The sequence below is a fragment of the Abramis brama genome (genome assembly GCF_963993115.1).
Source record: "Abramis brama genome assembly, chromosome: 9".
Classification (NCBI taxonomy): Eukaryota; Metazoa; Chordata; class Actinopteri; order Cypriniformes; family Leuciscidae; genus Abramis; species Abramis brama.
Genome location: NC_139971.1, coordinates 25,264,066 through 25,285,791, shown reverse-complemented (window position 1 = coordinate 25,285,791; position 21,726 = coordinate 25,264,066). Strand labels below are relative to the sequence as shown.

The 21,726-nt window shown below is 35.7% G+C and overlaps 1 protein-coding gene across 1 annotated transcript in view; it reads right to left on the bottom strand.

Annotated features, from left to right (window-relative positions):
* The window catches only part of si (sucrase-isomaltase), a gene marked incomplete at its 5' end in the record, with an annotated part of 57,897 nt that overhangs the window by 32,226 nt on the left and 3,945 nt on the right, over positions 1 to 21,726 (bottom strand). The window contains 23 exons of the mRNA XM_084123725.1: positions 367 to 521; positions 801 to 995; positions 1,158 to 1,301; positions 2,018 to 2,191; positions 2,369 to 2,418; positions 3,096 to 3,184; positions 4,092 to 4,216; positions 5,408 to 5,464; positions 7,103 to 7,187; positions 7,376 to 7,530; positions 7,980 to 8,096; positions 9,696 to 9,867; positions 11,802 to 11,919; positions 12,033 to 12,117; positions 12,680 to 12,793; positions 14,452 to 14,568; positions 14,743 to 14,874; positions 15,449 to 15,574; positions 16,978 to 17,090; positions 17,326 to 17,425; positions 18,735 to 18,906; positions 20,461 to 20,615; positions 20,704 to 20,813. Of these exons, the coding sequence (XP_083979851.1) occupies positions 367 to 521; positions 801 to 995; positions 1,158 to 1,301; positions 2,018 to 2,191; positions 2,369 to 2,418; positions 3,096 to 3,184; positions 4,092 to 4,216; positions 5,408 to 5,464; positions 7,103 to 7,187; positions 7,376 to 7,530; positions 7,980 to 8,096; positions 9,696 to 9,867; positions 11,802 to 11,919; positions 12,033 to 12,117; positions 12,680 to 12,793; positions 14,452 to 14,568; positions 14,743 to 14,874; positions 15,449 to 15,574; positions 16,978 to 17,090; positions 17,326 to 17,425; positions 18,735 to 18,906; positions 20,461 to 20,615; positions 20,704 to 20,813 (2,860 nt within the window). The remainder of the gene's footprint in view (positions 1 to 366; positions 522 to 800; positions 996 to 1,157; positions 1,302 to 2,017; positions 2,192 to 2,368; positions 2,419 to 3,095; positions 3,185 to 4,091; positions 4,217 to 5,407; positions 5,465 to 7,102; positions 7,188 to 7,375; positions 7,531 to 7,979; positions 8,097 to 9,695; positions 9,868 to 11,801; positions 11,920 to 12,032; positions 12,118 to 12,679; positions 12,794 to 14,451; positions 14,569 to 14,742; positions 14,875 to 15,448; positions 15,575 to 16,977; positions 17,091 to 17,325; positions 17,426 to 18,734; positions 18,907 to 20,460; positions 20,616 to 20,703; positions 20,814 to 21,726) is intronic.

The window sequence follows — 21,726 nt, the reverse complement described above, 5'->3', positions numbered from 1 at the left end:
TTCAATGCATTTTATTTAATATATCAAAATATGTAAAATCATGCAATTTATTTGACTCAAACAGTGGGCTAGCAAAACCAAGGTTGTGGATTAATTTGATGATATATTGAGAAAAAGTATACCCTGAATACAATGCAAGTCGTTTTGGATAAAAGTGTCTGCCAAATGCATACATGTAAATGCAAAATGTATACATATAAATGTATTACATTTATATGTATTCATTAAAGTGACATCCAATCAGATAAAATATACACTTTCCCTTATCTATTTATATACATTTTAAACTAAAATGTTGATGTTGATTTACAATCCAGAACCTCTCTGGACTCCATGTTACCATAGTAATTCAGGGATATTACTCACATAGTTTCTCCTGAGCTTTTTCTGATCACTTGGATCCCAAATGGGTTTTTAGTAATTTGGACCCTATACATTCTCTTGGAATCGTCTGTCTCTGGTGTAGCTGGTAGATTGAGGGGAATGGGGACCTCGTAGCGTGTATTGGCTGGGTCAAAGATCTACATGAACAGGACCAAAATCAATCTTAGTCTTTATCTTAATCTTAAATATATGCATTTCTTTTCTTAACAGTTAAAAAAAAAAAAAAAAAAAAATCCTGTAGCTCAAACAATAGAGCGTGGTTACACCAAGGTTATTCATTCAATACCCGAGGGAACGCATGTACAAAGTACAGTGTATCTTGATTGCAACGTAAGTTGACAGTCTGCCAAATGCATGCATTTAAATAGTATGTTCAGACATTGTCTTTGTCTTAATCTTAAAATTGAAAAATATACCTTCCAACGTAGGCTGTGTTCACTAAGGTATGTGATTTCCACACGGAGCTTGGTGATGTCTCGAGATAGAGAACGCTGACTTGAGAAAGCACTATTGATGTCAAGATCTAGAATGATGCCATTATTTGTATCATCCACAATGTTGGATGTGTAGCCGTGGGTCTCGGCGTAATAACACTTGGGAAAATTTGAAGGCTACAAAAGAGAGTAAAAACATATGGAGCAATTACATTACAGCAAATGCAGATAAAGTACAATAACAGGAAATACAATAGCCTTTCTGTATATAGACTTCAGACCAATCAGTCTCTTTGAAAACAATAGGGTTAAATATTAAATATCATCTCTCTCTCTGACCTGCCAGATGCATTTGCGGGCTTGGCATTTAGACTCATCAACGCCAAATTCAGGGTGGCAGTCGAACTTTCCAGTGGATGTGAACTGCCAGCTGACTGTATAGCTCTTCCCAAGCTCCAGCTCCAGATTCCTCAAATGCAGCACCTAGCAGACCACAAACACCCAATGATTTATATCACACTAAGACAGCAGGAGTATTTACATCAGAATCCTAGCCGGCGCCAATGGCTCCTCTAGTTAAAGGATGCGAATGACAAATACTGTTTCACTAAGTCTCTTTGTGTTACTTTGTGAATGCGCCATACATTATAGCAGCTGATATTAATGTGTTATGTAGTTTAAGACTGAAGTCCACACATCCTCGTGTTGTCATTCCAAGACCTAGAGCTCTGGGAGAAAGCAATGTCCTTCATCATAGCCTAATATGTATGTGCTTTTGAGAGCCCTGACAAATTCAATCACTGGTCCGAGAGCATACCTGGACACTCACTTGGAATGACAGGGTCTCTCCTGGTACCCTAGGGAATCCTGCTCCGTATTAAACACAAGTCAGGCTCTGTTTTGTGGACATGGTTTGTTACCCTGGCTCACAGTCCAAATTACTGTATGTTATGTCAGCAGTGAATTTTTTTTAATTTTTTTTAATTTTTTTAATTCATTTAGAGATATTTTAAGAATGTCAAATTAGCTAATACATTTCTGAAAATGATGTGATGCCCTTTGAAGGACAGCTATTTTCAGAGGTATTTTTATTAAGAAAACCTTGGCTTTTAATGGAAGTATTAGATGCTGTGGTGATAGTACTGTGTTGTATATTATATTGAACAGGAAACGCATTGATGTTAAAACTATATGATTACCTGTTTGGTAGAATCATAGTGAACCTGGGACGACAACAGAGGGTTACTTGTGGAACCGAATGTCACAAGCACGAGAACAGGAGCAGTAGTCACTCCCATCACAGTGATGTTCTCAAACTTCAAGTTGTTTGGATCCGTGTATCCATTGTGGGCAACGTGCATTGACAAGACATTCTGATCCAGCAGAAAAATATCAGATATTAATACTGATTACAATTTTACAATATGTAATAAAAAAAATAAAAAATAAAATAAAAAAAAGACTTAAATGTTACTGTTTGGACATACTGTACACTATAATGCCATCTAAAAGAACAACAACAACAAAAAAGTGACAGTAGGATGACGTACTTTATCCACTGAAAACTGGTAGTGAATGTGGGAGCCGGATGAAACAGTATCTAAGAAAGAGAAGTTATGAGAGACAAATAAACATAAATATGAGTCATACAAGAAGTTTTTTTTTTTTTTTTTTAAGAAACATTAGCGTAGATCTAACAATTTAGCTTAAACAAAAGATTATTATAGGGCTCAACAATAAGGATAAACCTGTGATCAATTTGAATTAGTTTTAGGCCAGTGTTTCTTTTTCACTACATCTTAAGTTTGTTGCTCATATTCATGTCTTTTTATGCCTTGCAAACTCTAACATTTGTTTTTCTCCGCACTGTTAATTTATTGAACATTTGGATGTTGCAAATTCTGCTTGCAAACTGAGAAGGTTTTCTCAAACGTACAAGTCTTGGATGAATCCAAGCAAAATGTGTGTTTACTGTATGAATTTATATTTGCCATGGGGTTAAATTATAACTGTCCTTGCGAAGTAAAAATCTAACTTTTAATGAAATATAAATACATTTTGTTCTGTTAAAGAAAAAAATGTAGCTAAGAATAAAATAATTTTTAAGTGAAAACCATGGAAGTATAAGTAAAAATCTGAAATTCTGGCTTAACCGGGCTTGCAGAAAATCATCCGTATTATTGAGCCCTCTGTAAGGTAGATTTTTGTTTCTGACAGTGAACTGTCAGAGAGAAAAAAACAACAACTTCTAATTAATAGCAAGTCCCTCAAAAATACCTCGAGAGTCTCCGTCATCCCAAAATAGCTCGCCTGACGCAGCCTGGTTGTCATCGAGAGCGATGATCAGTCCCATGGGATGACGTCGGCTGAGGGAACACATAACTTTCATCACACAAACGTACAACTTTTTTACCACAAACTGAAAAGCAGATAGAAAACGGATCCTTTGAAGTTTAGATGGGATTCTTGTTTGTGAATAACATGTCACAGACACCGTACAGCAAAGCGGGATGAATTTTAAATAAGTTGTACTGCACCTTGTATTTATGAGGCATTCGTGTCGCCCCTATTTTTTGTGCAAGCACACCCCAAAAGATACTTTGAGAGATAAAGAACATTTTCATGCCTATTGTTGAAGGTGTAATATATTCAGAGGGAAATAAAAGCACTATAAAATAAAAAAGCTATTGAGAGAAATTCAAACAATTTTCCCTAATGTTTAATGGAAACTCAGGCCTCATATGCAGATGAACAGGAATGAGAAGAATTAAAACACAGAACTACCTCTGAGAGGAAAAATAAAAAAGATAAATGTTTGAAACACACAGAGGCAAGTGAAAAAAAAAAAAACAAACAAAAAAAAATCTAAATATTTGTATGCATTATAAACATTGTACTGCTAATCATATTATGGTGATATTGTGAATCATGTTACAACAGTGTAAAATGATGATCATATTCACATGCTAAGGTAACTCAAAGAATATTATTGTTGTGTAATGGTAAATGTACAAAACACCATGAAAAAATCTCCAAAAAAAAACAAAAAAACATGGACACTATCGTACTGGGCATCAGATGTGTTTGATGAAAGCGGGCGGGGCTAAAAGACTCCCTGAAAGCCAACTGGCTGTATTTTCATGGATAGAGTTTAGTTACAGTGGTTTAATATGATTTATTTTTTTTATTTTTTTTGCCATTTAATGCTATATGTATTTTCAGGTAAAGTCTACATGTACGTTTTTTTTTTTTTTTTAAGGTACCCGTCATTACCTGGATGTGGTAGTGACATCTGGTCTTTGAACAGGCAGAATGGCTCCCCCTCTCAGGTGTAAACCGAGTTTATCTTCGGGCAGGTGCATGTTAACTTTCACTTTGCGTTCTGTAATCTTTGTCTCCTAAAAAACAAATCAAAACATTACACTGTAAATATATACAGTATATATATATACAGTATATATATATATATATATATATATATATATATATATATATATATATATACACACACAACTGTTTTCAACATTGATTATAATAAGAATAAATGTTTCTTGCGCATCAAACCAGCATGTTAAAATGAAATATTTGACCCCAAACTTTTGAATGGTTGTGTATATTAGGCTATTCATTTCAAAATAATGTAATTATTATAATGTGTCCCTGAAGATAATAGCAGATAATAGCAGATATTTAGTTAGCAACTAAACGCATGAATTTAAATATATTTGAATAAAATGTATTTAGACAAAAATGATAAATAATTATTTTTGATAGTCTTAAAATGTTTTTTTTAAAAACAAACAAACAAAAAATATAATGACGACTACAGTGTTTACAGCTGACATTGGCATCCTAACTGTAAAATGTGTATACAAAAGTAATACATTTTAAATTACATCAAGATATATTTATTAATTTCAGGTATCAATTAAAATATAGATTTATTTAGAATCAGCAAATTAGATTTAGGATCAGAGTCATAGTTTATAGATAACTTGGTATTCACCATCACTTTCATAAAAAGGCAAAGATAATCTGAAAGCTTCTTACACTGTTTGACATAGACCCCATATTAACTCATTATTGATTTTACAGTAATAACAATAACTGTAATCACTATACTATTACAGCTGAAACTGAGCTTAACATGCTTATTTTCAGCATGGTTTTCATTGGTAATTCGTCTCACACTGGCTGAGTTCCCCATCTCTTGCACAAGACCCCTCACCCCTCTCTCTGACTGTGCGACTAGGTCAGTGCCGAGATAGACATTGAGTCTCTGCTCTATCCATAAGTCATTTCAGATCCAATCAGATTCTCCGTGTAGCTCCTCTCCATCAAACTTTCTCTTCCTCTGCCAGGGTCATTTAAGACCTGCTTTGCCAATCACGACTTATGTAATCGACCCGTTCTGGGACGCACAACACATAGACGCAATGGACCAATCCTATCAGTGATCTGATCGCTGGTAGTTTATCTGGATAGAGCACTAACCACACTCTTAAACGAATACCTCTAGAGGAAGTTTCAAGCACAGATTTTACTGGAATAATTCACACAAACATGTACAATTTTGATGATGGCCTTACCGTCTCAAAGTCATACCAGATGGCATCTGGGATATAGGCCTCCACAGTTGTAACACCCTATAACAGAAGAACCAGCCGTGTTAAAGACATAAAGACGTGTGAAAGCATATGTGCATGTTGAACATAATGACAGAAATTATTTTAATGGTTTAATAATGAGCATGATTCATTAAACTAATGGGCAGGCCCTCAGGGATGGTGGTGTTTTTTTTTTTTTTTGAGAGAGAGAGAGAGAGAGATTTGGTCCTCCTGTCATGGTTTGTCAAGCTTCAGAAAGAGAGAATACGAGCGAGATATTGGAGAGTAAGAAGCTGACAGAAAGAGGAGCAGCAAACGAACCAAAAGACAAGATGATTCATGCCTGTGCCTAAGGGAGACCCAACTGTACATTTCTGATGGTGGCACTCTAATATATTCATATCAAGCTGAAAGCAATCTGAACTGAGGAACTGGGTGACTTTAAGACAGGAACAGTGTTTCTTAAAACGAGAGATACTCCAAATAATGATTAACCTGAGCCACGTTTGACACCACTGTAAATGTAAACACTTGGGAAACATAAACAGCCTACAGTTAGTAACTAAACTAATCAGCAGAAGGTCCATGGAAATTGTGTTTTATTTTATTTAGTCCTTTTCAACTTAATCCTAAACCCTAGGGATAACTACAAAACAACTCAAACACACAAACAAACATACAAACAAACAAACAAACAAACAAACAAACAAACAAACAAATAAATAAATAAATAAATAAATAAATAAATAAATAAATAAATAAATAAATAAATAAATAAATAAAAAGTTTGGACTGTAAGATTGTTTTATGTTTTTAAAATAAGTATCTTCTGCTCATATATATATGGTTATTATATATCCTTTATATATTATTGTTTTTATGAATTTTATTTTTACATTTGAGAGCAGTCCTGACCCCCACACAGCGGTGGCTTCTCCCTCTTTGAAGCTCACCAACATTCTTGACTCTTTAATTGAGAGCGAAGATGAGCGAGAACATCTGAGCACTTAAAAAAAATGGCTAAGATGACAAAATCTCTGAAGGTGGGAATAGATTTCCCTAGTCAAAACCCATGTTGAGAAGATCAAAGTTCAACTGATCTGCAAGTTAGATGTCGGGTGTCATTAAATTAATGCTTGCGAGATGAAAAACAACAGCAGTTTTTCTTCCCTGCAACTTGTTTTAGCACCTAACAACTTTTTTTTTTCAGACCACATGGTCCAGTAATTATCATTTTCATGCATCTGATGCATATGGATTTTGCTGCTGATTGAAGTGTTTACATCACATGCACTCCCTAAAGATTTGAAATAAACCCAACACTCTCGTCTCTTGACGTATGCGCATCAAACTTTCTCAAATGTCCTTTTGCCATGTTCTCGTGGGAAGCTCTTTGAACATGAAGGGTTTCAGTCATATTCTTGATACAATTCACGAAGCCTGTTCAAACAATTCATCACCCATTTTCACATGGCCGCAATCTATATTCAGTTCTAATTTCTTCATAATGAGGTCGACGAACTCATTAGAAAGAGAGAAAAGGAGGAGATGGAAATGAAAAGAGTGAGAAAAAAGTCCCATCTTCCTCGCATTTGTCCCAGAGGAGGTCATCTGCATGTGCACACAGGAAGTCATACAACACAGTGTCTGTGTGTGTGTGTGTGTGTGTTCACTCACAGGATCCAACACAGGTGTGATGAGAAGGTGTGCTCCCCACAAGAACTGCTTGTGCACCGCCCAGGTTTCACTGTCGGAATAGAACCTGCAGAGCGACAAAACTATCTTATAAAGCAGTTTGTAGTTTGTTCCTGGATGCTGACTGGTTAATACAACTTTACATACATCCATACACACATACATACATACATACATATATACATTAAGTTAATAAACACAAAACAAATGTTTGTTGTTGAGGCTGCCACTGTTTGCACATGCTTACGAACTCACTCATGCATCAAGGGACGCACTACGGTCTCTCCATTAACATTGGCCTTGTAGAACAACGTGTAGAGGTACGGCAGAAGGTTGTATCGGATGTTAAGGTAATGCCTGGAGGAGTTCACCAAGAGGGAGTCAAGGCCGTATGCTGCAGGGTCCTGGTCCTGTTAGAAAAGGGACATCAAACTAGTTATAGAGAGTAAGCTGAAGAGCAAAGAGAGACCGAGAGGTAAATGGATTTTTACTGTGGCTACTGATAATATGTTCATCATGGTGGAGAGCCATCGGTCCCGGAGACAGCCGAGGAATGATTACTCTCTGACTAAAAGGTCAAATCTTATTCATCTAATTTCACCAAGAATATCATTTTCCATTCATCCTCATTTGCCCTCTCAAACTCTCGCTCCGGAGGTCTGATTGCTTCTCTCACGCCAATCTCACAATGATGATTAGAGAAATAAATCTTCTACAAATAGCATTTAAAGAGAGAGGACACGTTTGTAATTCCGAGCATTGCCGTTGGGCTAGTAAGACATAGCAGAGATGTTAGAAGAGGAAGACGCTTTGTACACTTAGACTGAATGTTTGTTGGTATTTAGAGGTCGGGACGTACACTGTAACCTTGTGCGTTGTGGTTACGGCAGAAGGGGTAGAACGCGCCAACTTGCATCCAACGTCTGCAAAGCTCCTCTGTTGAGTTGTCGAAGAACCCACAGATGTCCGCTCCATTCTGCCGAATAAAATCATGAGATTCAGTATCTCTCCAGAGGATGAAAAAATCACAATGAGAACTCTGTTTCTCCAGAACAGCGAGGTGATTAAATTGAGAATTTTTTTTATGAAAAAGACACCAGTCAACTCTTAAACGTCTCTCTAGAGTATAAGAAAAGACCACAAAAATTAGCTAATTGTTGCCAAAATACCAAAGTCTGCTATTAAAAGCCTCAAATATGAACTCCAAGACCGAATTGTCTCATTTGTGAATCTCAATTGAAATTTAAAAATAATAATAAAAAAAGTTAGTTTTTTTCTCTCAGATAGTCAGCTTTAGATATTATTATAAAATTGGTGACTTATTTGTGTTTATTTTTGACTGGCTTATGGACTTTTCAGAGAGGCAGATCCTTAAAAAAAGTTACTTAACCCCTTCAAGATCACAGATGTTTTTTTTTTTTTGTTTAACGATATTATTGTTGTTCAACATTCACTACCCGTTAAAACATCACACTCTTACTTGATCTAGACAAAGTGTGCATCATTAGAAAGATTTAAGACTTCGATATTTGACCACTGTTTATGATAAATCTGGTTTGCAGTGACATTAATTTCTTAATTTATGCCAGGAGTTCAAAATTATTCATCTGTAACATTCAATATTTTGAATAGGAATCATCACTTCAATCACGTTTTCTCCGGTTTATTTGTGTTCACATACATGCAAAATATCTCCTGATCTTTGAAAGAAAAATTTGATCTCAGTTGAGATTAAGTGGAGAGTTTTGCTGAAGTCTCCTATTTCTTAGATGTTTCTACTGAGAAAAAGACTCATGATTCTTCATAAGATATCTTAACAACTGTGCTCAGATTTGCAAGGGCACCAAAGTCTGAGATCAAAAATGAGAAATCGCAATATTTGATCAAATATTTCTTACCAAGCCCAACTGATCTGAGATGCTCTCCACGTTAATTTTTCAGCTTTAAAAGCTATTAGCAACTCAGATTATACTCTTATACTTTACAATCTTACTGTATGTCATTTATGGCTAATTTTAGTAACCAAGTTTAGTTTAGTTGGAATTGTTTGAGAAACATCTGAGACAATGTAGATAATTAAATAAGAATGCAATACTGTAATATACTGCATTTTATTTGAGAACTCACAAGCTATGAAATATCAAACTCTGGCCAATATGGGACAGTTATATACTGTTATAATGATAACAAAATAAGTGGTTTAAAAACGATTTACCTCAAAGTACAAATCACAGTACGTTTGGTGATCAGATAATATTGTGCAAGGCCTGCTTTTAAACGCAGCAATAACAAGAGATGTTTACATCGTCTGTCCAATGATGAATTCATTGGATCTGACTGTTGAGTCAGTCAGTCAATGTTAACTCAATTCAACCTGAACACTGAGTCCAAACGTCCATTCAATTTCTCATTGCGTTTCATGGAAACATAATCAAAACCAAAAGCTTTTTCTAAATGCTTTCCATGTCTCTCAGTGGGGCTGTTGCGTTTTGAAGAAAGACTGGTGTCTACAATCGATTACCCATATTTGAAAAGTCATTTTATTTGGACACATAAACTGAATGAAACCACTTACGTAAGGGATTCCGAAAAGGTTAAACTCCAGCATGCCTGGTATGGCCCACTTAATGTCATTCCAGTTGGCACCGTTGTCGCCCAACCAGTGCCCAGCGTATTTGCCCACCCCGGGGAAGGAAGACCGGGTAAAGACCATGGAACGGCTTTTCCCAAACACCGCTTTCGCCGCCCTGGAAGCAAACACAATTTTAGAGCTAAAGGGAGTGTTGGCACCAGAATAAAAAGACATAAAGGAGGGCATTTAAAAGACACAACGGCAAGTAGGGTGGCCCAGGAAACCATAAGAGATGAAAAGACATACAAGCAGGAGTTAAGTGGGAGTTAAGCTGAATGAGAGAGGAGGCGTAAAGGAACGAGAGTGGAACAAATCAATGATGTAGAAATTACAAGATGAGTAAAACAGATTTCCTGCTGAAAATAAAAGGAGCAAGCATGTTACAACTCAACTCTCTTCACCCCCCTTTGAGGAAAACATCCTGCCATATGACTAAACACTGAGTCACACGTGATGTTACTGAGTCACTGCTGCTGACTCAGAGCTGTCGTGTGCTGTCCTACATTCATCAAATAAATCATTTCAAAACTGAGCCCCTATATATATATATATTCTCAATAGCATCTGCATTCATTGCATCCATATCCACAGAATTCATATCTATTCCACTGTCACACCATTTTTAAGAGAACAAACACATTTAAGCAATTCCCCAAAATGCACAAATAATTTATATGACTCCAGCAGTTTTAAAATGTTTACTCGCAAAAAATAAATAAATTGAATCATATTTCTGAAGTCAGTTCTCCAGAATAAAAATATGCATCCTCCACAATGTCTCATGCCAGAAAAAAAAAAAAAAAAAAAAAAAAAAAGATCTTAAAATGACATCAAGGGTACATGATCAAGAAAGTCCCTGCATTTTATTTCCAACTTTAAAAACATGCTTGCAAAATTAAGAAAATGAGTTTGTTATAGAGAGGCAACATTGTGCAATAGATGGTTAAAGGTCCCCTATTATGCAAAATTCACTTTTGCATGCTATTTGGACATAAATGTGTGTTGGCAGTGTGTGTACACAACCAGCCAATAGTGATAAAAACCAGTCACTCCTTTTTTATTAATCCCCATAAATCATCAGCAGTGTCTCCCAATGACCTGTTTTCAGAATGCTGTTTTAGTGACGTCACTAAGGACAGGCCCCGCCCACGAGTGTTGACAGACACTGCCGTTTCAACATAGACCCGCCCTGATCGAGTTCACAGCCATAGATGAGAATGTGTCCCAAGCGTTGTAGGTGTTGTGTGGCTGGATGTATTAATCCACATAACTCTCTCTATTTACTCCCGAAATCTGAGGCAGCCGTTGAAGACGAGGTGGAATTATTTTGTTTTTAAAGAAAATGCTCCATCAACTCTACCGAAATTTGTTTATGTAGCCTACTTGCGCACTTCTTATAACTTACTGTGTTTACTCAGCTCTTACGGTGATTTTCTGAAGTAAAACTGACGCTTCATCTTTTGTGTGATGTACAATAAACTTTATTAAACTCATCAGTATATGTTGATCATCATTCGGACCTGATCCGAAACAGCAGACTTGTAGGCTATTAATAATGGATACATACAAGCAGATGACAAATACGTTATAACCGTAATTAAACTACTAAACTATACCTGTTCCATTTCTATACAGCACTCTGACTCTGTAGGCATTATTGTCCGACTCGAAATGAACACCGTTACTGAGAGTTTCTGATATTATCATCATTCCGTGAGATGAAATTGTCCTGAGAGACTGAGCGCGAGCTCATGAAGCTCCGCCTCCTGTGCCGTGCAGCAGCAGCTTATTTGCATTTAAAGGGCACACACTAAAACTTTTTCTGAGCCCCAAAAAATGACAATTTAAACATGCTGTAAAAAATGATCTGTTGGGTATTTTGAGCTAAAACTTCACATACACACTCTGGGGACATCAGAGACTTATTTTACATCTTGTGAAAAGGGGCATAATACGGGACCTTTAAAGTAATTTTGGTAACACTTTAGTTCAATTCTCTCTATTAAAGTTGCTTATTAGCATATAGAGTGTGGAAAAAACAAAGCTTACTTCTCAGTGGCCAGGACCATAGAGTACCCATAGAGACTGTGGACATCATAGTGGTTCCCCCATTTCTGTTTAGCATCCATACATAAGGTCTTACTGTACATCAGGTCATCAAGGACATCTTTAGAGCCGAATGGAAATAAAGAGTACGGATGTTTACAGATGGTGAGGAAATGCTCAGCTGATATGCATCTGCTATGAATAAATCAAACGGTAGATGCATTTCAGACTCACTTGGGGTGAATGGAGGATAGTTGAGTTTGTTTTCAGAGCAGCCTTTAATGCCTCCCTTCACAAAATTGGCCACCTCATTCATGTCCTTAGAAATAAAACAGCAATTAGTTCAGCGCTCACTAATTCAGGCAGCAAATTATCTCGAGATTAAAGCATCACCCTTTAAAGTCAACATGAAATGGCATTCGGAACCATTTTACTTAAAAAAAAACAAGATGGGCAGAACTTGATTTTATCAACCAGGAATTGATTGGATGGTGTAAAGTTTCTAGATTTTAATATTTTTGAAAATGCATTTTCTGTAAAGCTGCTTTGAAACGATATGTCCTGAAAAAAGCGCTATACAAATAAACATTCATTGAAATTTTGATATAATGTTGACTTTAAAGGTTTTGCAGTTTATACTGTTCTGTACAGATCAGATGGAGTTTAAAATCCTACAGCGATGTTTATAGAGCTTTGCTGTGTTTGAATATCATGATTAATACATATTGAGTCAGTGACATATCATATTGATTCGGAGACTGTAGGAAGTTGGAGATAGGAATCAGAACATTTTTCATGACCTTTCATGACCTTTCTACCAAGTCGTAAATTGATCAAGTTCAATATTTGGTCACGGGTAATGATCTCTGTGGGATACTTACAATCCAGAGAGCATCATGCTTGACTTCTTTGTGGAATCGCGAAATTTCATCAACCCACCAATCAATGCAAGCCTCGTTTGTGTAGTCAGGAAACACGGTTTCCCCTGGCCAGACCTGTGACATGAGAGAGAGGGGAGGAGGAAATGCTTAACTGTCATTATAGAGTAAATAAATAAATATGCATTTATTAAAAGTAGCCTATATACTATTTATTTTGATTATTTGGGTAAAATTCCCATGTTTTATGAGATTCAATCACAAACATCATAATCTTTCACAGATGACACTTAGCACTGCCGCTTTCATTTCATTTATGTCTTTATGTTTTTAAGCCACGGGCGTTTCCATTTCCTCTTGTGTTCTTTTCTTTTCCTCATCTCACATGGCTCTGAGGTGCATGAAAGCGTGATATTAAACTCTAATGTAAAATCAATGCACACATTGACCTGAAATAAAACTATAAAAAAGCAATTAGCATCTGCCTCTGCCTAACCGGCTAAATAATCACAAGTGATATTACCATGTGATATGTGTCTTGTTGCCTTGAGGGGTGGTTAATAAATGATCTAACTCAAGGTTACAGATGTTAAATTAATGGCCTCTCTCCTGGCTATCACATGGCAACTCCAAATGTCCTTCACTTTCTCGATGTCTCTTTACATATTCTACTTCTTTATAAATACCTATTCTAATTTTTACAAGGTTCAATTTTGTTTTGCACCACACGATTAATTCTTAAACTAAGTCAGTAAATACAATATAATTGTTTCTTTAAATAGAATTGTGTTCATGTTTAATGGGTTAATTAAAAGGTGGATGGTAAGTTTTTCCTTTACGTTTATCGCGGACAAACGACAATGTTGTCAAAGCGATTCCTGTTCACACGGATTAAAAATGTTGTTGGCGATGTCACTTTGTAAAGAAAAACTATGTGCCTATAGATTAAACATGCGTAATACACAAACGCTTGACGTCAATGTTATACAAATTCAAACTTTTGTAGTTTACACAGAGACAATAATGATTTTCAGTCCCCCAAAACGCCATTGTTGTGTAAATGAACGGCTAAAACAGTTTTTTGTTGAAAACAGTGTTGTGTAAACGGCCCCGCATTCAACTTGACGATTACAGGCTTTTAAGTAAGCACTGTTGTACAATCCTCCACCACAAAACTGTAACGTAAACAGTTAATAATTATACTTATTAATATATAGAGAGAAAGGAGATAGAAGTCTGTTAAGCTCATCAAGGCTGCATTTATTTGATTAAAAATACAGTCAAATCAGTCATTTGTGAAACATTATTACAATTGAAAATAACTTTTTTTTATTTGAATATAATTTAAAATGTAATTTATTCCTGTGATGCAAAGCTGAATTTTCAGCATCATTACTCCAGACTTCAGCGTCACATGATCCTTTAGAAATTTTTCTAAAATGAATTATATAATATATTTACAATAAAAATTGTGAATTGTACTAAAACGAGAGAACAAATTCTTAATTTGTGGGAACGAGTTTCTAATTCATGCATGGTCATGATAATTTATATAATATATATATTTTAATTAAAAAGTAGTCCCAGATCAGACTACTCTGGTTACGCTGTATGTTATCTGTCCCCATTAGTGTAAAAATGCAGATGTCCAACAACAATTACTAAAACCATTCAGTTCAGTAAGTTTTATATATAAGAGCCGGTTTTCAATTCCAACCCTAGTAACAATTAAGCAACAAAATAACACGATCAGGAGTATCTTTGGAGGATCTTACCTCTCCCAGTAAAGGTGTTTCGCCATCTGATTCAGTGACCCAAACTTTAGCAACATGTCCCCTCTCAAGTGTTTCATAGGGTCCATTTATCCTTGAACTTGTGGACACAGCAGGATCCTACCAAAAATGGTACTTTTAAACACTCTCAAAAAACACTGAAAAAACACTGAAAACACTGAAATATATGACTCAAAACTTGCTATTGCCTACTGTCCAAAAATCTGAAATAACTTGCCAACCTATAAAACTCTAAACCTTAGCATAAATATAACTTCGGTAGCAATGGCTCACCAGTATGATGATGTATTTCTGCCCTTTATCATGCATGTAGTCGGCAAACTGAGGCAAATCCTTAAATGTTTCCATATCATAGGTGAAGATCTTTTTGTTCTCCATGTAGTCAATATCAGTGATCTGGGCGTCCTGAAACACAAAACATGTGGACATAAATAATGGTTTGGCGCTGAGTCCCTTAAAATCAAAGTTTTCTTCTCTCACTGAACATCCTGTTTCACTTCAGCATCAAATCATGGAAGTTAAATAGGTTGTTAATGTTAGTATTTGTTTCAGGCTATTCTCGCTGAAGTCTTGTCCATAACTAATCCGTTATGCCTCTTTTGCATGCCAACATTGTCCATTCACTGTTGTCAGTTTTGATTTTTGAAGGTTTGACTTCCATCGAACATAAGCAGATGGTGAGATTCTCCTGCCAGTAATTTGCTCATGCTAATCAGATGGAGATGCAATATCCTGACATGCTAATGCCCTCTTTGTTCGAATTACATCAAACATTGAGCTTCAATACATCTTTCGGCAATTAAAACCCTACCATAAGGTGCTAAACGTTTCTAACTGCGTATACAGGTGAAATTCACATATGTAAAGTTATTATTAATAAAGCTTTTTTCCGTGCTCCGGATCGTGGCTTTGAAGTGCAGGATGGAATCAAATTTTGTAGAACAAAGTGAGGAACCCTCCTTCTGTTCCTGGCACTTACATACGGAAGGCCGGCCTGTCGGTTCCTCTCCACGACTGTCTTCACATTTTCCAGGCTGCCGTAGTCCCAGCGAGAGATCTGGAAGCCCAGAGACCAGTATGGAGGAATGAAAGGCCTGCCAATCAGCTGGAGACACATAAAGCAATGTTAAACACGCTGAACATCACAGGACTCCCTCAGGCGAAAGGTTCATCTGGGCCTATATGATTTGACTTCAACCTTCAGCACGAGATGAATCAATTAGATCAATTAGCAAGGATGAAGTTTTGGTAAGAATTTATGGCGTTCTCCTGATCACCGTGTCAAAGTTTATTTTGCAATAACTTATTATTAATTGCTGCTTACCAAAAAAAAAAAAAAAAAATGGACAGGTTTTATTTTGGTATCATTCTGTTTTAGTTTTTATTATTATATTTTTTCATTTTATTTTAGTTAAAGTTTTAGTGATTTTGTTGTGTGTTTTTGTCATTATTATTAGTATTATTATTTATATATATGACTATATAGGTCTTATCCATTTTTATTTCAGACTGGGTACTATAAAGAAAATGAAAAATGATGTCTTAGCAGCTAGCTAAAAAAGAAAATAGATTTTTTAATTTTCTTTTATATATCAGCTTATGTATGTATATATATATATATATATATATATCAATAGTTTTAGTTTATTTTTGTGTTAATGATAATAACCTTGAAATGGTCATGAAATATCAATGTGATCTGAAATAGTTGTATTGTGTGATCAAAAAGAGAGTGTGGATAAATAGGGAGGACAGCAAATTATAATATTGCTATATGTATGTTTCATTATTGTTTTATCTTTGCATTTAATAATATGTGTAATTAATAACATAACATTTAATGGTTATATACTGTACAAAAACATTTGATGGCAGAATTCTGCAAATGACCAATCAGAATCAAGTATTCCAGAAAATTGTGTAATACATTTTTTTGTTGTACATTTAATAGAACATATTCATAATATTATATGTTTTGATAATGTTTATAATTTATAATATAGTTGTTTAGCTGTCATTTTCCAAAAAGTAATTAAATAAATAATAGACTGCAGAATATATAACTGACCAATCGGTATTTTTGCATAATACATTTTAGTATTTTGTTTAAAATATTTCCACAGTAAAAATATGTAACAATTCATAAATATGAATGAATAAACAGTCTATAAAATGTATTACTATACAAGATTCGATGCATTCAACTTCTGACTCTGTTACAATATGAAATGTTTAAAAATATTTTTAGCTTTTTTTTGTCACACAAAAAAGTTGCAAAGAAACTTATAGTTAGTAGAATGTCTAAAGTGGACTATCAAAATAAAGTTTTACAACTTTCTCTTTTTTGCTTTCAGATCGGACTCAGGTTGCCCACATACTTCCATGTGTAGTGTGTACTGCCCACCTCGCCATGTCTCTATCTAACATGTAAAAGCATTTCTAAAATGCAGACAATTTTGTCAACAAGTGTTGTTAGTGTTTCTATTTATATGCGACAGCAACACTCACCTTCGTGAACTCGCCCACCACTGCCTCCGGTGTGTCTCCAACCAGGATGTAGAAGTCCAAAACTCCTCCAATAGTTCGGAAGGTTACAGCCGGAGCAGGCTGGATAGTCACCTCTGCACACAGACATTAAATTTTTTTTTTAATTATCCTAATTTGCTAACCTTAAGCAAAAGCAGCCATTCACACAAGCACATCAAGACACACTATATATGCTGTGCACAGACATTACAAATCATGTTGTTAAAGATTATGACTTTAGCCCACGGCAAAGCTCATGTTTGTGGCTGGGAATGAAAAAAAAACAAAAACAAAAAACAATGGCAATGACAAAATAAAACGACTGTTTACCCATAGCATTGCTGTTCATGAGGAAAACTCCAATGGATTGGCCGCTTTCATCTTCCAGACATGTGAAATAGGGGTAGTGTCCGTACAGGTTGTGTGTGCCCTGGGGTAGGAAAAGGCATTAATGTTTGTGATGGCAAATTTCAACCTTTTATCAATTAATGAGACAATTTAGAACATTTATGTTGCATTGTCTTGAACACAAATGCCAGGGCTAATCCCACACAGAAGTTGTGTTAAGTAACCTAACAATGTGCTTCATGTTAAATATTTAAATTAATTGTTTTATTCATGTTAATATGACAAAATGAGCCTGATTACATTGGGTTATTCCAACAAAAGTAATTTATATGAGTAAGATAAGTTATAAATAGCTCATTAAATAGCCTAGAAATCTAGATGCATTAATCTAAATGTATTTTGCAGCCAGGGTAGTCTAGCAACTCTCCATTGACTTTCGAGCTGCAAAAACCTAAATTGGGTCAGGCCAATCACGTCGTGTATAGAGTAGCCGGGGCGGGCTTAACATAATGACGACAGAGTTGCGACGGTTCTCTGCTACTTGAAAACAAAGAATGGCGGCTGTTGCTGGCGAACAGTCTTTCGAATCGGCTTTGTCCGCGACTCTGGAGGACTTGGAGTTAAGTTTTTCTTTGAGAAAAGAGCAAAGAACAGCACTTAAGTCATTCTTAAAAAAAGGAAGATGTGTTCGTAGTTTTGCCGGCCAGATACGGCAAAAGTTGAATCTATCAACTAGCTCCGCTGTTGGGAAAACGCTCTGGTTGGTTGAAGCGCTGTCCTATTGCGTGCAGAGGGAATTTGAAAGACAGCTGTTTATCCCGCCCCTCGGATTGAGCCGTGTCTATGGTGAGTTGCCAGACCTAACATCTTGATGTAGGTCTGGCTTGCCAGGCTACTCATTAAAGGTAAAGTTAACCAAAAAAATGAAAATTCTGCCATCATTTAGTCATCCTCATTTCTTCTCTGGAACACAACTTATGCAGTATATTTTAAGTCCTCTGATATCATGCAATCATTTGTAAGTTGTAATTCACTGAAAATCTTGATATCTGCCCTAGATCTCGGAAAAATAGCTATGTTGTTCAGACTGATTAATTTCTTACATTCAACGCTGACTCACTGATCCAATTGCAGCAATTATCAGTGAACAATGAAAATTTTATTTCAGTCATACAGTATGACTTCAGAATATTTGGAATATGTTGCATGATGTGTATGAACTTCTTCTATGATTATTTTATGATGCTTTTGCATCCTTTTTGAAGCTTGACATCCTTAGTCCTTCATTCCAGAATGGCCAGGATATCCCTCAAAAACTTGCCTAAAACGTTGTATTCCAGTGAAGAAAGTAAGTCAGACTGGTTTGGAATAGTGAAAATGTTGTGACTCACGCCATTGGGAAAAGCATCTCTTGTGAAGATAGGCCAGGTCCTCCAGTTGGTGTCATGGCGGAAGGTCTGATGGACATGCTCTCCAAGTCCATAAATATTGTGAGAGGGGAGTTTAGCAGAGAGCTGAAGGTACTGATCAGCAAAAACCAGCGGCCCAAGGGTTGTGTCAAACCTGATGGAGCAAGAGGTTTAGAAATGTTGTAAATAGTAAGTTTATAATTAATTTTGTGGGTGAATGTCATGAAACCCTTAAATAACATGTGTACAGTTTCACCTTTCCAGCATGTCATCAAGAGGGGTCTGAAAACACTGAAAATGCACGTCCAAACCACATGAAAACACAACTATCGACTGATAGGATCGGAAGGATCATCTTCTGTAACGTAAGGAAAATGTCTGCCTATTCCCAAAACCAAATCTAAACTGACTGCTAAGAATCTTTCTGTGACGAAAACATCTTCTTATCTAAACTTCTACTTGGAGTTTTAAAAATAATAGCACTAAAGATAAGGTAATCAGCATATTACGCAACTACACTTCTTATGAAATACCAATATATGCTGATACCTCTACATGAATCATGCATTTCTATGATTAAAGCCATTATTGTTAGGCTTTAAAGTAATACAATTCAGGAGATAAAAGATTACTGATTCATTTATTGTTTTGCAACATGCATACAGACAACAAGAAAATGGTCACGTAAAGGGAAATGTGGCTTTTGTTGACTGTGGTTCCCTATTCTTTGGAAATAAGGCCCATTTCTCAATGGGCAATCCTGCTATTGAAAGTTGTAATAAAGAAAGAAGCATCTAATTTGGATCATTTGATGTACGTATAAAGTCTGTTTCACACATATTGCATCTGCAGTGTTTGAGCATTGCAACAGCGGTCACAGATTGAGCTTTCACAGCGTAAAACAGAAATGTAGCTTTGTAATGGAAATAAACTGATGTCTAGCTTGCTACACTGATAATGTCCTTTGATTAATGCCAAAAATTATGAAATGGTTGTCAGTTTGAAAACTAATACACTTTTTGTGTAAATGTCATTTTTAAATGTCAATTAATTTACTGAAGCATCATGTATTGCATGTCTGTACTGCAGAAATATATTGACAACAAAGTTTAAACGGCATTCTCACTCAGTTTTAGTATACAGTGTGAACTAAAAGGTTGCCCGTGCCTTGCTACTTCTGCTATGATCTCTTATTTAATATGAATGAGTTCTGTTTTAAAAAGGCCCCCAAACTGAATATACATTGCTTATGTGACAGATGCAACATCCATAAAGCTGGCCTGATACAATCAAACAATCAAATTCGACTTGAACACGTGTAAGAACTAGGAATCAGAACTGGCCATTTTCCTGCCTTTCATTTTCAACAGTGTACACAAAAACGCACAGATGGCGGCAGACAATATCAAAAGGAAACAAAACAATTTCCATCTACAGCATTTAGACAGCGAGACGAAGACCAGCTCCTTTACAAAAAGCTTGTTTGCATTGCTTCAGGCTTCTTTCAGACCTATTCGGATTCCCTCATTCTATTCATGCTTCTAATTTCTGTCTTTTTGGTGTTATTGTGATTGCTCTTTATATAGTCAAAGAAACATTTTAAAATGATTCTAGTTAATGATGCACTGAGCTCACAAAGAGTCAACATATAATCCATCTGTGAAAGGGAAGAGAAAAGACAAAAAGCTCCCAAGTGGACGCCACTTACAGGAGTTTTTCGGGAGATGTTCTCCAAACTTTCAGTCCAAAGGGCTTATGGATCAGCTCCATTCTGTATTTTAGGGTGCCGGTGGGAGGACTGGAAGGGAGATTCTGCACATGCTCGTGAGGAACCTCATACCTGGTTTGCTTTGGATCAGTGATCTGGTAACAAAAAGAACATTGCACACCATTATAAACATGTTTAAACTGACATGATGTCGTGACTATTTGTGTCAGTTGGTAAACAGACCTTAAATCGAAAGCGGTTTTCTGTCTGCATTTCAGCGTAGAAACTCAACTCTTTAATATCATCTCCAAATAGAGATGGAGCGTCCATTCTTGTCAGCTTGGCCTCAATATCTACAGCAAAACATTTTCCAAAGAGGTCTTGGTGAATTGTCTGTTTTACTTACTACATGGATAAATACAAACTTTTCAAAGTTCACACTGATTGTTTTTTTGACAAAGAAACGGGAAAGAAACACATTAAACCATTACAAAGTAGAAAAACTGAAATAATATTTTCCATAACACTTGTGACCCTGGATCACAAAAAACAGTCATAAGTTGCACGGGTATATTTGTGGCAATAGCCAAAAATACATTGTATGGGTCAAAATTATCGATTTTTCTTTTATGCCAAAAATCATTAGGATATTAAGTAAAGATCATGTTCCATTAAGATATTTAGTAAATTGCCTACCGTAAATATATAAAACATTTATTTTTGTGAGTGAATGCAGCAGAATCGCGAACATAAATTTACAACTTTAAAGGCGATTTTCTCAATGTTTCGATTTTTTGCACCCTCAGATTCCAGATTTTCAAATAGTTGTATATCGGCCAAATATTGTCCTATCCTTACAAACCATACATCAATGGAAAGCTCAATAAAAAAAAAAAAAAAGAAAAAAAAAGTGACTGCTTTTGTGGATGTAAGGTCTCATTTGTTAGCATTAGTTAATGTATTAACTAACATTAACTAACAGTGAGCATTTTTTTTTTTTTTTTTTACAATTTAAAAAAATCTGTGAGGAATGGAAAGTATATTTTCTGAAGGAAATGTAAGATGTGTGGCTCAAGTCAATGTTTCAAGATTCAATGTCAATGGAATTTTATATGAGGTATCACTTATGTCCATAGTACATATTATGATCAACAGTCATGGTAAGCAAACACTGCTAATTAAAAAAAGCCTTCTTTTAAGCCTTGAAATATCTCAATAATCTTCATTTATCACCACAAGACCAGGGTCAGTGGAATTTGATTCACA